This window comes from Eumetopias jubatus, unplaced genomic scaffold (genome assembly GCF_037043125.1).
Source record: "Eumetopias jubatus isolate StellerSeaLion01/CBP00866 unplaced genomic scaffold, mEumJub1_p1.0 scaffold_7, whole genome shotgun sequence".
Classification (NCBI taxonomy): Eukaryota; Metazoa; Chordata; class Mammalia; order Carnivora; family Otariidae; genus Eumetopias; species Eumetopias jubatus.
This window is the reverse complement of record NW_028274813.1, coordinates 30876040-30891344: the sequence shown is the minus strand read 5'-3', so window position 1 is coordinate 30891344 and position 15305 is coordinate 30876040. Positions and strand designations below refer to the sequence as shown.

Here is a 15305-nt window from a genome sequence, read left to right as displayed (position 1 = left end):
AAGAACTCATGTGATTGAACTTTGTATTAGGGCTTTCGCAGATTATTCCGTGGAATCTCCCAGTTCTGCATGATGGCTTGCAGTCCCCGGTCTCTATTCAAGGCCCAGAGAGAAGATAGAAATGGATTGAGATAAAAAGGATAGTTTCATCCATGTTCATGTAGTGCATACATTCCAGACATAAATATGAGACAGAAAGGGCACCTCTGCAACAGATTAAGTCTTTGATCGATCGGAGTTGTTTACCTCTCTGAGCTTTGATTTTCTCATCTCTATCTTAGATTCATCCTAGAATCTTTCTTGCTCCCTTTTAGCTCCAATGTTCTTTGATTGGGTTCTAATTTATTTACTAGATGCACAAACTGAAACACTAATGCATTTTGCTGGTCAGTCGTCAGCAAACAAGAAGCCATAGAATGCTCTATTTCTTATTCTACATCTATACTTGGGCATAAGCTCACAGAGAGCTGGGCTCTAAAAAGGCCCAAGTGAAATTCTCATTTTATACTGGAGCAAATGCCTGTGTGTGATTTGGATAATTCCTTTAAGTTTTTATTTAATAATTTAAATGCCACGGAGCATTGTTTACTGACACCACAGAGTGGAATCCACCTAATGAACTTTATTTTACTGCTGCCTAAGTCTCACCGCAACCTCCCCCCCCGCCAGGAGATTTTATTTTATTGGTCTACGCGCAGCCTGGGCACCAGAATTTTACAAGCTCTTCAGATGATTCTAACCTGAGAAAAAGGGGAGAACTATCGGCAGAGAGCAGTGATTTTCAAACAGGTGAACCAGTCACCTCGAGGGATTGTTAAAACACAGATTGCTGGGTGCTGTACGCAGTTTGATTCAATAGGTCTGGGGTGAAGCCCAAGAATTTACTTTTCTAACAAGTTCCCCAGTGATACCGATGCTTTTACCCAGAGACCGCACTTTGAGAGCTGCGGCCAGTGAGAAATATCATTGACAGTGGCACCTGAAGTCCTAAATTATATCCTGATTCTATCATTACCACCTATGTAATCTTAGGAAAAGTAAATTTTTCTCTTTTCCTTAGTGTCTTTTTAACAATACTTAGATCTCAGAGTTGTGAGTCATGAACAAATAGTGTACCCACCCAGGTTTAGTATACTACGTGGCACAAAATGCAGTAACAAATATTAATTTCCTTTTTCCATTACACATGGCTAGACGGTGTGAATAATTAAGTGAAATCAATAGCACAGATTAAAACTTGGCAGGAAAAGAGAGACAACAGAAGCAAACAATGTCTTACTAAATTCTATGTGTAATATAAGATGATAAATACAGAGAAGTGTTTTAAGTATATTGTCTTAAAATACTTGCACTCAATTTTCAAAACTTTAAACACAGTAATTTAGGTAGCAGGAATATTAGATACAATCTAAAACGTGAAAGAAGTATTAGATTCCATCTATAAAGATCATGAATTTTTTTAATGACTTAGAGTAAAATCCGATACCTCATCTAGGATAATAATTTAGTTTTCTAGAGAATCAGAAATAAAAACTAATAGTATACTTGCCGAAAACTTTAATCATGGATCTTTAAATGCTCTTTAATTCCAGGGAAAACCTAAATTATTAAAGTGCATAAGAATCCCTATATAGATTAAACAAAGCAAAACTTCTACCAACGAGGGGATAGGAGTCCTTTTTATTTACATCTACCAACAAACAAAAAAACACTAGATAGCTTTCCCTCCTGCGTGCCATTTGCTTCATTGTGAACGTCTCAAGGTCCTCTCAGGAGTTGATGTCCAAACCCTGAGATGAATCCTGGGAGGGAAGCAGGCCCACGGCAGCAGCTGTTGCACAAGCCTCCAGACGCAGGGAGGGCGGCACGGCTTGGGCCCGCACAGCGGGGCTGGTCAAGGTGAGAACTGGAATACTGTCAGCGTGTCTTTGCTGATCCACAGGTGCAGCCGTCCAAGTGAGGCTCAAAGGTACTGAACACTTCAGGTCTAAAGGCCTAAGCCCCATCAGGATTGTTTAAAGCAAGTTTCTCCCTATACCAATGGTTGGCCCAGAGGCAAGGTCTTACAAGGGTTATTTTTAAAAGCCTCCCCGTCCCACTCTGGCCTGATGCCATTACGCGACAGGTTTCTTTTTTGGAATTCCTGGGGGGAAAAAATGTGATGGCTGCTGCACATCTCTGTTGCTACTTTTAACTTCTCATCTATTTATGAATTCTCTTAACTAGACTATGAGCTCCTCAAGGGTCCTTAATTCATCCCCTTCCTCCATGAAACTTTCTCAAGTGTCTTCTCAGTAACCGTTCCCTGTTGCTGTCTGCAATATAAATGTGACATTCTTTGTGAAAGTGTCTTAACAAAGGTGGTGTCCAATCAACAAATGCTTACTGGATTATCCATGCTAAAAACTGGACACAACTGGTTGCCTCAGGGAAAGTCTTCATACTCATGCTCTCAGGATTATGTAAGGCCTATAGTCTAGATAATATATTTGGAGGATGGAAATGATTTTTTTTAAGCCAGAGAATTAGCCTTGGTTCAGCTCTCCCTAGTGTTTTAAAACCAATGTTTGATATCACATGAACAGAATGGTTTGCACCTCGTTAATGTCTTTGGTATTCCTGAGCATCCATTCATCCATATCCTTCTCTCAAGGTTTCCCCATGAAACATCCACCAAACTTCCCTACCCACTGAAACAAAACAAAACCCCTTTCCTTCCCATTCCCTGCCAGTGTTTAGAGCTTTTCAAAAAAACCTGCAATCCAAACCCTCTCAACTGAATCAGAAGCAGAGCTGATTTCATGCCTATCCTGCCAGAGAGCAGTTCCTTCTCTTAGAATTTGCCTATCACTAGAAACCAAAAAAATCTGTTAGATGGCCTGAGAGGGTTCAGGTGTCATCTTGGGAGCATTATCCTTTTGTCTTTTAGTGTTTTTTCACTGGGTTGGTCTGGCCTCATCACCAAAGCTCTGACCACAGTCATTCCAGCTGATCCTTTAACAGGACTATGAGGTACCAAAAAAGTCACTGGGGCAGCCCAGAGAACGAGTAAGATTTATCTTTACATCTCAAAGGGTGTGGAACAGATTGACTTGCACAAAGCTGGATTATGGCATTCTACCTCCACTTCAGCATAGCTATTATGAGAAGAAATATTGTTCTAAGATTTTTAATTAGTTGCTTTTTTTTTTTTTTAAATGACTCAGATTGGGCTTCCTCTTTCAAGGCTCATTCTCTCACTCCCGCTATATATCAAATTCTTCCATTAAGAACTTCCCTTTTATCAGAAACCTGAAACCACAGAGCAGCTTTCCACTTCTTTAATTCTCCGTAAGGCATCACTATTGTACTGTCATGTATGGATATGTGTATGTGTTTGTGTGCATGTGTGTGCGCGCGCGCGCACGTGCGCACACATTTGTTTTACAAAAGTAAAAAGGCTCTCATTATCCTGTGTTTGATATAGGCACCCAAGTACGTAGACAGAAATTAAATAAAGGCCACAAAAACTTCCCAAGGAAGATCATTAAGAAGAAAAATCCTCTCTTGCATCACACAGCTGGCCTTCTGAGGCATGCCAGCTCAGAAAAAGGTATCACCTGTGCTGATGGAAAGACTGGACCTTTCCCTCTTTGGGTTGTAGCTGAACTTCTATTGGTGATCCTAGCAAAATACATAACGCCCCATTTGTTCTAAGCATGTCTTTTCTTCAGCTTTCTTTCAAATAATGCCTTCACTCTCCCATTAGATATGAGGATGTGGACATTTGGACAGTGAGGTCCTGCTTGGGTAGCAGTCTCTTTCAGTGACATGTTGGCTATGCAGAGAGAGGGAAGGATATGGGAGAATGGCAGGGGACGAGGGTGAGAGGGAAAGAAAATGTGTCTTCTAGTGGGAGCACTGGAAGAGAACAAGCTTTTCATAGTTGCTGCCGGTATCTCATGAAGGCCCAGGCTGCCACCATGGTGAGGGCAAACACTGGCACCAGCACCAGAGCTATGGGGATGCCATTCGGCTCCCCTTCACTTCGATGTCCTATAGGCCCATTCTGCACCTGTAACTGGAAGGGAGAGAAAAACGTTAACTCTATTGAGCAATGTGTGTTTATCCCAACTGAAGTGTCCAGGTTGACACATTACCTGGGTCACGCCCACCCAAAGCTGTAACCTCCAAGCACTATCTAGCAGAAGGAGTCCTCTCTGTTCCAAACTGATCCATCAGCGCCATCAACTCTTTGGAAAGAAGTCTGATGGGGAGGCATTTAACCTTGCTGTGCTACTGCCCTAAAGGGACCTGAGGGTGAGCAGATAACCTCTGTCTGCTTCTCTACTGCCTCCACCAAGCTCTGTGTGTATCACACTAGGAAAATGAAGATAGGAGATGAAACCTATTGATCCTATAGGGAACCTCAAAATTACTGGGCAGGGGCAGAGGGTGCCCACCTTCCTAGAAATGTTTACTTAGAAAGATTGCCAGTTCTGAGCAATGTTAACACAGGTACAGTGCCAGTTTTGGAAATACTTCCCAATTCCGAAAAGGCACCAACTCCCTCCTGATATGGTGTCATGGCCTTCATCTCTATTTTGTAACATTAGACATAGACAAAGAGGAAACTTATATGGAACAGAGGTAAAAGATTCAGAGGTAAACGAGTAAAAAGAAATCATATCCTAGTGGTAATAATTTTCCACTGCCTAACACGCATTCCCTTTTGAGGCTCGGTGGCATTTCTTCAACTTTTTTTTTTTTCTTAGCAAGCCAGTAAACAGGGGGCAGGGAGGTGCAGGGGGTGGGGTAAGGGGCAGAGGGAGAAAGAGAATCCTAAGCAGAGTCCATGCCCAGTGTGGAGCCTGGGCTCGATCCCACGACCCTGAGATCATGACCTGAGCTGAAACCAAGAGTTGGATGCTTAACTGACTGAGCCACTCAGGCGCCCCTCTTCATATTAATTTTTTTTTAAGATTTTATTTATTTATTTGACAGAGAGAGATGGCGAGAGCAGGAACACAAGCAGGGAAGAGGGAGAGGCAGGCTTCCCGCTGAGCAAGGAGCCCAATGCGGGACTCGACCTCAGGACCCCGGGATCATGACCTGAGCTGACTGGCAGATGCTTAACCAACTGAGCCACCCAGGCGCCCCTCCCCATTTATTTTAATTTGGTTGTCAAGCTTTACATTTAAGGTACATCGCCTGGAAGCTAGGACCTAGTCTGAATTTCCTTTCATGATAAGCAGAACTCCCTGAAGGCCCCTGCTTGTGCCAGACAAGCTTTTCAAGAGAGTGAGAAAGAAAGAAAGAAAGAAAAAAGCCAAATGCACTACTGAGGATTACGCTGTATGCTTCATTCCCAAGAAGGATACAAAAGTGGTGCCAGCTTGCTGGCTGCAAATAACACCTACCCGGTGCTGCACTCTCAGGGACACAGCATAGCCCGCATTACGAAAAAGGTCTACAGCATCCCGGTGCAGCAAGTTCCTTAGGTCTTGGCCATTTACCTGTCAAAAACAGCAAGAAAAGTAGTAAGAGAGGTAGAATCATAAGTCAAAGATTTATATTCATGTGACTAAACATTTAAAAACTACAGAGCAAAATTCCAAGGACTAGGAGAATGGGGCAAGCACCCTAGAACTCAGAGTCACTTTCTCCTAGAACTGAGGTTCCAAGGTTTAGAAAAAAAAAAAAAAAAAGGTAGTCTCTCCACCTCAGCTCCTGCCGCCTGTCTCATTTTGAAGCTTGGGTTTCTGTTAACTGTACCTGTGTGTCTTCCCTGAGCATCGGCCTGCTTCCTTACAGTAACCTGGTCTTCTGGGTTACCACCCTAGCCTTTACATTGCTAATCCCTGGCACTGCTAGCTTCAACTCTAGAAATACAACTTTATGAAACTCTAGAAATATAACTCTATGAAACAATTTATTTTGATATGGTGCAAACCTACTAGCCCCTTCTATTGGTCTTGTTCAATTGTGAACAATTTCCCTTGATTCCATGGACACTCCCATCCTCCACAAATTTACTAATTTTACAGTACTTCTTTGATGATATAAATTCCCAAAAAAATGCTTCAGTGTAGGTCAGTCCTACCATTTAGAGGTGAGAGCTGACCAGTGGTATTAATACTTCTTAGTGTTAGGAATGACACTGTCCACAAGTGACATCTACCCCATGCCATACTCGGTGACACAGCATAGCCCGCTTTATGCAAGATCCACACATCTTTTGTACACGTCAACATCATCAACAGCAATAGCAGCAAGAACACCTCATGTATTTACCTGCTAGGTTCTGTGCTGTATGCTTTCCATACACTGTCTAATGTTGTTGTCACGATAATCCTATGAGGTAGGCACCATTTTTATCTTGTTTTCACAGATGAAGAAACTGGAGCTTAGCAAGGTAGATAATTTACCCAAAGTCATAGTAAGTGTAGGAGCTAGGGCTAGTGTTTTTAAATATCGGGAGTTAAGTTACAGTGCCCTTGCAATTGACTGTTCCTTCTGCACTACTGTTCTTCCACCTGGACTCACAAACTGTTCTTTGCTGAAGATCAAGCCATCGATTTATTCAAGGCTCTCATCTTCCTCGTTACTGTCTTCCTTCTCCAAGAGGTTCCTATCATTCCTCCACACAATCTCCCACTAGGTGAATTACTCTAACAACACTTTGGTGTTACAGACTGTCTACCTTACTCTTAGAAAACTGACCACGATCTCTACTCCCTTCACACTTCCTATTCCTCTACTGAATCTGCTCATCATCCTCATCAAAACCTTTAATAACCTTTTTAGATTTTACCCGCATCCTTACCCATCTAGGAGTTCTTGCTGCTTTTTCAACAAAGCACTTCGTAAACTATTAGAATCCCTTGTCCCCATGATCTTCTGCCATCTTTCCAGTCCTGCACAACACACTGCATTTACTTTCCTTGTCATCACTGAGTTTAATGTTCCTGGGGAAAAATACACACTCATACTTCCCAGCACAGATCCATGCTGGCTGACACTTGCTGTATCCTTATGACCATTCTACTCACCTGGTCAACTCCCTAACGAATGCTCAGCAGCAGCTGTTCCAGACCTTTCCTATCATCAAACCCCAACTCTGATCCTCTCTCCTCTCTCCGGATTCCTTTGCCTTATCTTTTTTGAGAATACTGATAACTCCACACACTCCATGTCCTTTCCTTCCCTTTCAAAGTTTCGTGATAGCCTCTCACTGCTGCTTTGCCCTTCTTTCTGCATTAGATCCGTTTCCTTTACCAAGGCTAAACCACCCACTGATACTCTCGGTCACATTCCTTCTAGCCTTCTTAGGGAACTTAAGCGATCAATTGCTCCTCTTGATTCCTTCATTTTTATTGCTCTCTGCTCTTTCTCAACTAAAATTATCCTCCTCTGTAAAGAAAAAAGTATAAATATTTCTTGGAACCCATTAGCAGCCTCTTCCCATCTTCAGCCCTCTTCCTTTCATTGCCAGACTTGTTGAAGAGCCGCTTGAGAGCCCTGCCTCCACGTCTTCTGCAGCCGTGCACTCCAGTCCCTGATACGGCCAGCATATACCAGGTAGCAGGCAAGAATATTCTGTCCTGAGGGGCAGCAGTGACTTCCAATCAGCAAGTCCTACAGCCCTTTCCTAGTTGCCAGACCTCCTCCCTTTTGCAGTTCTCTCTGGTCTCAGCTTCTGAAGACTTAGTTCCCTTAGTTCTTGAAGGATTCCTTTCCCAATTCCTCCTCTTCTCCTTCCTTCTTAAGGGAAGTAAGCATTCCTCAATGTCTGTAGTCCTTTGCCCCGTATTTTCTCTCCCATGGTGATCTTTCACAATTTCAACTGTACTCTGCAAGACAACTCCCAAATTTTTTATCCTTATTTCTACTTCTGGACTTGCCAGTTTCCTGCTGGGTGCCTGTACTGGAATATTCTGCTACACCCCACTTCAACATATCCAAAGCCTCCTTTTGACTTCCCACAAAACCAGACTATCTCACCTTCCCTCTTATTGCCACAACCATTCCTTCAGACTAAAATTCTGATATTTTTCAACTCCACTCCCTGTCAATGTTCACATACAATACCTTATCAAATCCTAAAGCCCTAAAATAATACCATTCCTCTCACGCTATTTTCCTTCAATTGCCTCTCTCTTTAGGTGGTAGATACTTTTAGATGAACTATTGTGTTCACCTTCTCACTGATTCACTTTCCTCTAGGCCCTCCCCTACTCTATCCTATTCAAACGCCGTCTCCAGATCAAGCCTCCTAAAGGACCATTCTGTTTCTACAAAACTGGGCGTAGGGGAGAAGAGAGTGCATGCCTGATTTCTCATTCTGGTGTGCAAAGTTCTCCAGGAAGTGGCTCCAACCCACTTCCTCAATTTAATCTCGCATTATTCCCTTTCATAAAGGGAATTACGAAAAAGGTTCTACAGCATCTACATCACATAATTCACTGTCCCTAGGACATAAAACATAGATCCTTACCTTCATGCCTGTGCTCTATTTCCACCATCTGAATACATTCCCTTTTTAAAAATTCTATGTATCTTCCAAGATTAACCTTAAACAGGATCAGCCCTGCTACCTATAGTGTAGAAGTGAATATAGTTTTCTAATTGATAGACTTTGATTTCATGCTACCAAGCCACCTTCTGATTATGCCTTTTGTTTGTTTTGGTAAACATGCCACAGGAAAGAACTTCAGGAGTCCTAGAACCATCACAATGAATTTTCAACATCTCAACTTTCTAGTTAATTCCTGAGGGAAAGAATAGGTGTGAGATTGCTGACGATAGTGGGAAGGCTCGCGTAACTCATCTAGCCCATGTGATGACTGTATTTTCCATTGCAAGGAAAGAGGTATTTTCTCTTAGAGACAGAGAAGTTAGGTTAATGATGCGGTCGTGTCAACAAATGCCAAATATAACAGCGCTCAGTATCAGAGCCACGTTTCCTAGTGATAAGAATACAAGGGGGAGAACCGAGTCACTACATCACACTCAACGGCAGGAGTACTGAGTTCAAAATCATCTTTGCAATCACAGTCAGCAATGATTGACAGGAATCACTGCATATTTATTACCATGTCTGGAGCTGTCTCTTCATTTTACATGTCCTAACTTATTTAGTTTTCACAATAATCCTATGACTTAGGAACTCCCATTTTATAGATGATAAAACCTGGAAGGTTATTCAACTTGTCCATGGGCATATAGAATGGAAGTAGCAAAGCCAGGATTCAAATAGCCTGGCTGTAAAACCTTCACTTTAAAACACTAAGCCATAGAAATTTACACTGTAAGCAAGGATTTTATTTCAGCAACATATCGCTATCCATCACGTTAATACTGTAAATTGAATTTTTACTGGTTTTGCAGTTTCATTTCTATCTAATATGTTATACACTTTCAAAATTTTAGAGATTTGTATAACAATATAAGGTGTTTATAATATTTTTATTCATGTGCATATATTGAAGCAGCATTAAAATTTAGATAAAATTGAGTCAAGTGCCAAGTCACTGACAAGACCTTTCTAGATAACTCTGCTAGATGTGACTGATTTACTGCTTTGAATCTCCATTTTAGTTAACTATCGTAAAGCTCAAAGTGAACTCTACCCTATACTCTATCACTTTACATTCTACTGTAACTAACTTGGAAAGGCTGTATCACAAAACTCATCATTATAACCCCTGTCATATCTGAAGAGTACTTAGAACAACACTTGAGTATAATAAATGTCACATGATTTCCTGAGGTTTGCTTGCAGACTGCACCCCGGAAAAGCCTGACTGACATATTCTCAACATTTTACCAAGCTGAAAGGCCTGGACTCTGCCAGCAGCCTTGCCTGCCAGTGACTCAGTGTGTAACCGTGGTCCTCACCTGAGCCTCCTTCTGCTCATGGGGAAGAAGGACATTAGTGGTATCAGGCAAAAGAAGGTGCCATACAGAGCATAAGCCAATTATACCAATCGTGCCTTTCAACCCTCCTCGTTAGGCCTAAAGGTATTCTAATATAAAAGGACCATTAACTCTAATTACTTTAAAAAAAATAAGACCCCAGACAAGAGGCCCTTGAGACAGTCAAGGGGAATTTCTTTTTTAAAGAATCATTTCTTATCCTTTGCCCAAGGTAAAAACAGCCCCATAAAACAAATTATGATTCTTTGTCTCTTGATAAGGTCACCTCTAATCCAAAGCCAAATTAGCTTTCCAATATTTGCCTCCTCTAAGCATTTTTAGATTCTACCTCATACTGACTAACCACCAAGTTCCATAGATTTTACTCTTAAATATATGTGGAATTCACTCTGTCACCTTCCATACTAATATAGAATAGGGGTTCTCAAAGTGTGACCCAGAACCAGCAGCATTAGCATTCACCGGGGAACTTATAAGTTAAAAGCAATCCATGCTTTCACAAGCGCTCCAAGTGACTCCAAGTGAGTCAATTCTAACCTAAACTGCCTGAACCAATCTTTAATGGTCTCTACACCCAGCCTACTTACCCTATTTAACACAAATTCTGTGCATACACAGAGTTTCATTAATGATTTTCCATTTACCAAAGTAGTGATTTTTTCAAATATGAGTCTACGAACCCACCACAGAACACAGTGAAGTTAAATCAGTGGGTCAAGACCAGTATTTAATTTTAAAACAGTGGAATTAAAAGAAAACATAACATAGAATGTATCACATATAGAAGGGATAAATACTATTTTCTTGAGCTTTGCTTCAATTATATGTGTGTTATGTATGTGCGTGCATGCGTGTGTGTGTGTGTGTGTGTGTATTACCTATTATAGGTCATAATTTAAAACGTCTGAATAACACTTGCCTATAGCAATTTACTGCTCACAATTTATTCAGACTTTATTCACACCCAGGGATCTTGCTATAATGCAGATTTTGAATCCGGTAAGTCTGGGAGGGTTCCTGAGACTCTGCATTTCTAATAAGCTCCCAAATAATGGCCAGATAGTCCTTGGACCTCACTTTTAGTCCCGAGAGCTACTCAATGGAGAAATCTTAGAACGCTGCTAAACTTGCTACTTCAGCTTTCTTAACTCATGGCACGGTTTCACTGAACCTGAGATATGGCAGATTTGCAACATGCTAGAAAATTCTGCTGACTGAATGTTCAGAGAACTGAAATGGTGGTGTTCTGCTTACCAGATGGGGAAATGTACAATTTTTTTGCCTTAACTATGGTTGTGAGCAATCTTTAAAAATTAGTCTCCTATTTTCTGCCTTAGGAAATGAGTAAATTGAGTTAAAATTAGTTTTCTTCTTTTTTTTAAAGTTTAACTTTTCACCTGTGTGACTTTTATTTACTCATTTATTTATTTATTTTAGAGAGGCAGAGAAACAAGAGACAGAGAGACGTAGAGGGCAACGAAGAAATCTCAAGCAGGCTCCATGCCCAGCATGGAGCCCAACGCAGGGCTTGATCTCACAACTCTGAGATCATGACCCGAACCAAAATCAAGAGTCGGACGCTTAACTGACAGAGCCACCCACATACCCCCAAATTAGTTATCCTTTGATGATTAATAGTTTTGAATTGCCTCAAGAACTCTAACTATAAAATAATATAAATGTAGATGATTTAGAGAAGGAATGGACTCAGTTTAATAAGCACTGACCACAGATTATACTCTGGATATTTTAATTTTTTTTTTTTTTGCCAAGATCCTGAAATGAATCACAAGGGGAGGGGGTGGTTCTTTTTTTGTCAGAGTTGAATAAGGAAAAAAAAACAGATTATCTAGTTCTAATTAATCAGACCAAACCAAAAAAGTCCTTTATGCTATGATGCATTCAGAGAGCAGCTAACTTACTGCATGCTTACTCCGTGTCAGCTACAAGCCTACCTGCTGAGGATACTGAGGTAGGAGGACAAAGTGCCTCGAGGCATCCTTTGTCTAAAGGATTCTGCATATCTCAATGTCTTGGCAGTTGACTGGATGAGGGTTACTGGTGGGTCTTTCCCACTGATTTCTAAGCTATGGGCAAAGACAAATCTTTCATTTTTCAAATCAGTCCATAGCACCTGGCATGGTGTCAAGCACAGGCTGTCAAGCACAGTAGTTGTAGATGTTGAGGACCACTCAGCTCTTTCATTCACCAAGTTAAGAATTCTATTCGATGAGAACATAAAACGCAGCTTAAACTAGTGGCCTGATCGGTGCCATTTTGTTATATAAGGGGTGTGGTCAAAAGTGAATATTCATGGGACGCCTGGGTGGCTCAGTTGTTGGGCATCTGCCTTCGGCTCAGATCATGATCCCGGGGTCCTGGGATCAAGCCCCACATCGGGCTCCCTGCTCCACGGGAAGCCTGCTTCTCCCCTCTCTCACTCCCCCTTCTTGTGTTCCCTCTCTCACTGTCTCTCTGTCAAATAAATAAATAAGATCTTTAAAAAAAAAGGGAATATTCATCTATTCAATGTAGTAATCAGCTCACATCACCCTGAGCTTCATAAAAATGTAGAGCTCACCAAGGACGGACTATTCTTGACTATCCAGCTGCCTTCATTTAGGCAGACACACAATGGAAATGACAAACCTAGATAGTTTACATTTTTTTTCCACAAAAATAAAATTTCTCCAGGTTCCCTGGTAACCTATACAAATATTAAATGATCCTCACCATCACACACACAAAATAAACTCTGGGTGAGGAATCGCCATCGCCAGCCCTCATCTCAACTTCAGGTTCATTCCATTGGTAATATCTGTTTTTGTTTCATGGTTGTCAGATGCAATAGGGTCTTAAAAATAATTTACATTAGTTAAAAAAATTTCTTTTCTTCCTCCCCACCCCCATTTTTTTAAAGTTTAACATTAAACAGAGATCACAGAGATCACGCTTAACTTTTGGTAAGAGGAAATTGCATAAGTCATGCAATTATTTCATTTTACCTGAAATTAAGACAAAACATGGGCATTATTTCGAGAGAAATGGAAAGATTAAATTAATAGTCAATAATAACTCACAGGAAATCTAGATCACTTAATGAGACTTGTATTAATTATCCAGATTGGATATGGTAAGGAAGTGACATGTTCTTAGTCTGATTAGCAAAAGTTAAAAGAAAGAGTTGGGGCATATTTTACAACATGGAAAAATAACCTATGTGAAGAGAGTAGAAAAACCCATAAAGAAGCAATGAGAATAAAGGCTAATAAATAGTTCAGCATCACCATTTTACAGACTCCAAAGCCAGTAATAGAGCACTTAAGAACATCAGAGGGAGAGAGTGAGCTACAAGGGAGACATAACCATTTAACGGTTAATGCCCAACAAGTTCACTTAAGGAGAGAGCAGAGAAGATGGTGAGAGAGGCAACAGAGGCAGTATTTCTTAGGAACGGGGTCTAGAAACAAGAATTTTGGAGCAAACTCTTGGAAAGGAAACTGAAGTCAAATAAGATAGCCCTAGAAAGAATGAAGATAATATGCTGGCCTTCACCTCTTGTATGTATGCTCCATTTTCTCTTTCTCAGTCTTCATTTCTCTCCATATCTGTCTTATATTTTTGCCTTTTCTTTGCCAGGCATTTCCTCCCTCTCTTCTTTCCCATGTCTTAATTGGCCAATACATAAACTTGAATCATTCTTTTATGTCTTATATATATTTGTAATATTTAATATCTTGTATAGATCTTTGTAATATTTCTCATATTTCTTTTACTTTGAAAAGTAAAATCCTCCTTGCTATAAATTTTAAAGTGAAGTGAGCTGAGTTTTTTTTTTTTTTTTTTGACATTTACTTTTCTCTGCATGGACACCTATCTCTTACCATACCCTTTAAAAAAAAACTTGAGTGGCCTTCCAATAATTTCTTTTCTCTATGAGGCAATGGTCCACATAAGAAAGGCTGTTCATCTTAGCTTATGTCTAATAAGTTCTCTCATACTAAGCTATGTGACCTTTTCCCCCTAATTCTATCCTTTATAGAAAGACTGATTTCAGTTTTTATATAAAACCATACATAAAATCTATTAATTCACCATGAAACTCTCTGTTTAGGATACCTAGTCCTAGCTCCTCATTTACCTCTTATGAGGCAGTACATCATACTAATTAAGAGTAGAGGCTCCAAATTCAGACAGACCAGTTTTAGTCCTCTGCCACCTACTAGTTGTGTGACCTTGGGTAAGCTGCTTGACCTCACCAAGACTGAGCTTCCTTAGCTGCAAAACAATCATAATAAATGTACTCACCTCATAGGCTTATCACAATATTAAATAGATGTAAAGTTCTCAGCATATTGCTCAGCATACGGTGCTCAAAAACTTCTAACCATTCTTATTTTTCAACAGTCTACCTTTCACCAAACCTTTCTGAATAATATGGCTGTCCTCTTAATCCCTGTACTTTCCAAAATGTAACCCAGGTCCCACTGTTCTGGAGAGAATGTGGTATACATCACTTTAAACTGCGTACTTTCTACCTACATACTATACTTTTAACAACCCACTCTTAAATTTTCCTTAATGTACCACTCAAGTTGATTTCATGTTTTTAGGATGTCTTTCTCCAGGCAGCTATAGGAAATAATCTACGTGTAAACTTCTCAGTATTGTTTGAGATAAAAGATATCTGTATCTCGCAAATTAAAAAACAGGATCTAAGAGAAGCTTAATGGTCTGAAAAGAGGCAAAATAGTGGGTGAGAAGGACAAAAATAGGATATTACCATCCATGATACTATATTTATATTCTGGATCAGCCAACCTTTCTGGGCTTGCCTGAATTTCTCAACTTGTTCACTTGTTAAACATATAATGAACATTGTGCAAGGATACAAAAGGTTAAAAAAATATCTAGTCCCTGCCCTTGAGGAACTTCTAGAAAAGAATCAAATTAAAGCTCACCATATAGTGTCTTATTACAAACAGCAGAGTGAAACGGGAGCCCAATGGACAGATACCCAAATGAGAATGCATTCCAATTTTTCATCTTCATGATGAGTGAGAAGGGCTCTGAGTCTAAAAAGGACACTTAATTCCTACCTTCCTTTTGTGTCTCTTTGGTGTAAAGGAAGACACACATTAGTCTTTCAATTAACAAAAGGGAGGTGATAAAGTATAACTGAAGGACAACAATTGTGGGCTTTAAGTCCCTTTCCCCCACATCAGACCCTCATCCCTCCCTGTTCCCTGTCTTTTGAAACTTTCTTTGGAACTTGTCTAAGTAGCTTCACATTCTGGACTGAATATGCCTTGTCTATCAAGTGAGGAATTACCCTCTTTGCTCTATGTTCAGTTTGGAAAAGGTGACTAATCAAGGTCCCTCCCACC

At 40.4% G+C, this 15305-nt stretch overlaps 1 protein-coding gene across 1 annotated transcript in view; it reads right to left on the bottom strand.

The window, feature by feature from the left end:
* Positions 1 to 1661: 1661 nt before the first annotated feature.
* SYNJ2BP (synaptojanin 2 binding protein) overlaps positions 1662 to 15305 on the bottom strand; it is a 35528-nt gene continuing 21884 nt past the window's right edge. Inside the window, exons 3-4 of the mRNA XM_028126490.2 lie at positions 5400 to 5495; positions 1662 to 4060 (exon numbers count right to left, since the gene is read on the bottom strand). Coding sequence (XP_027982291.1) covers positions 3920 to 4060; positions 5400 to 5495 — 237 coding nt within the window. The 3' untranslated portion in view covers positions 1662 to 3919. The remainder of the gene's footprint in view (positions 4061 to 5399; positions 5496 to 15305) is intronic.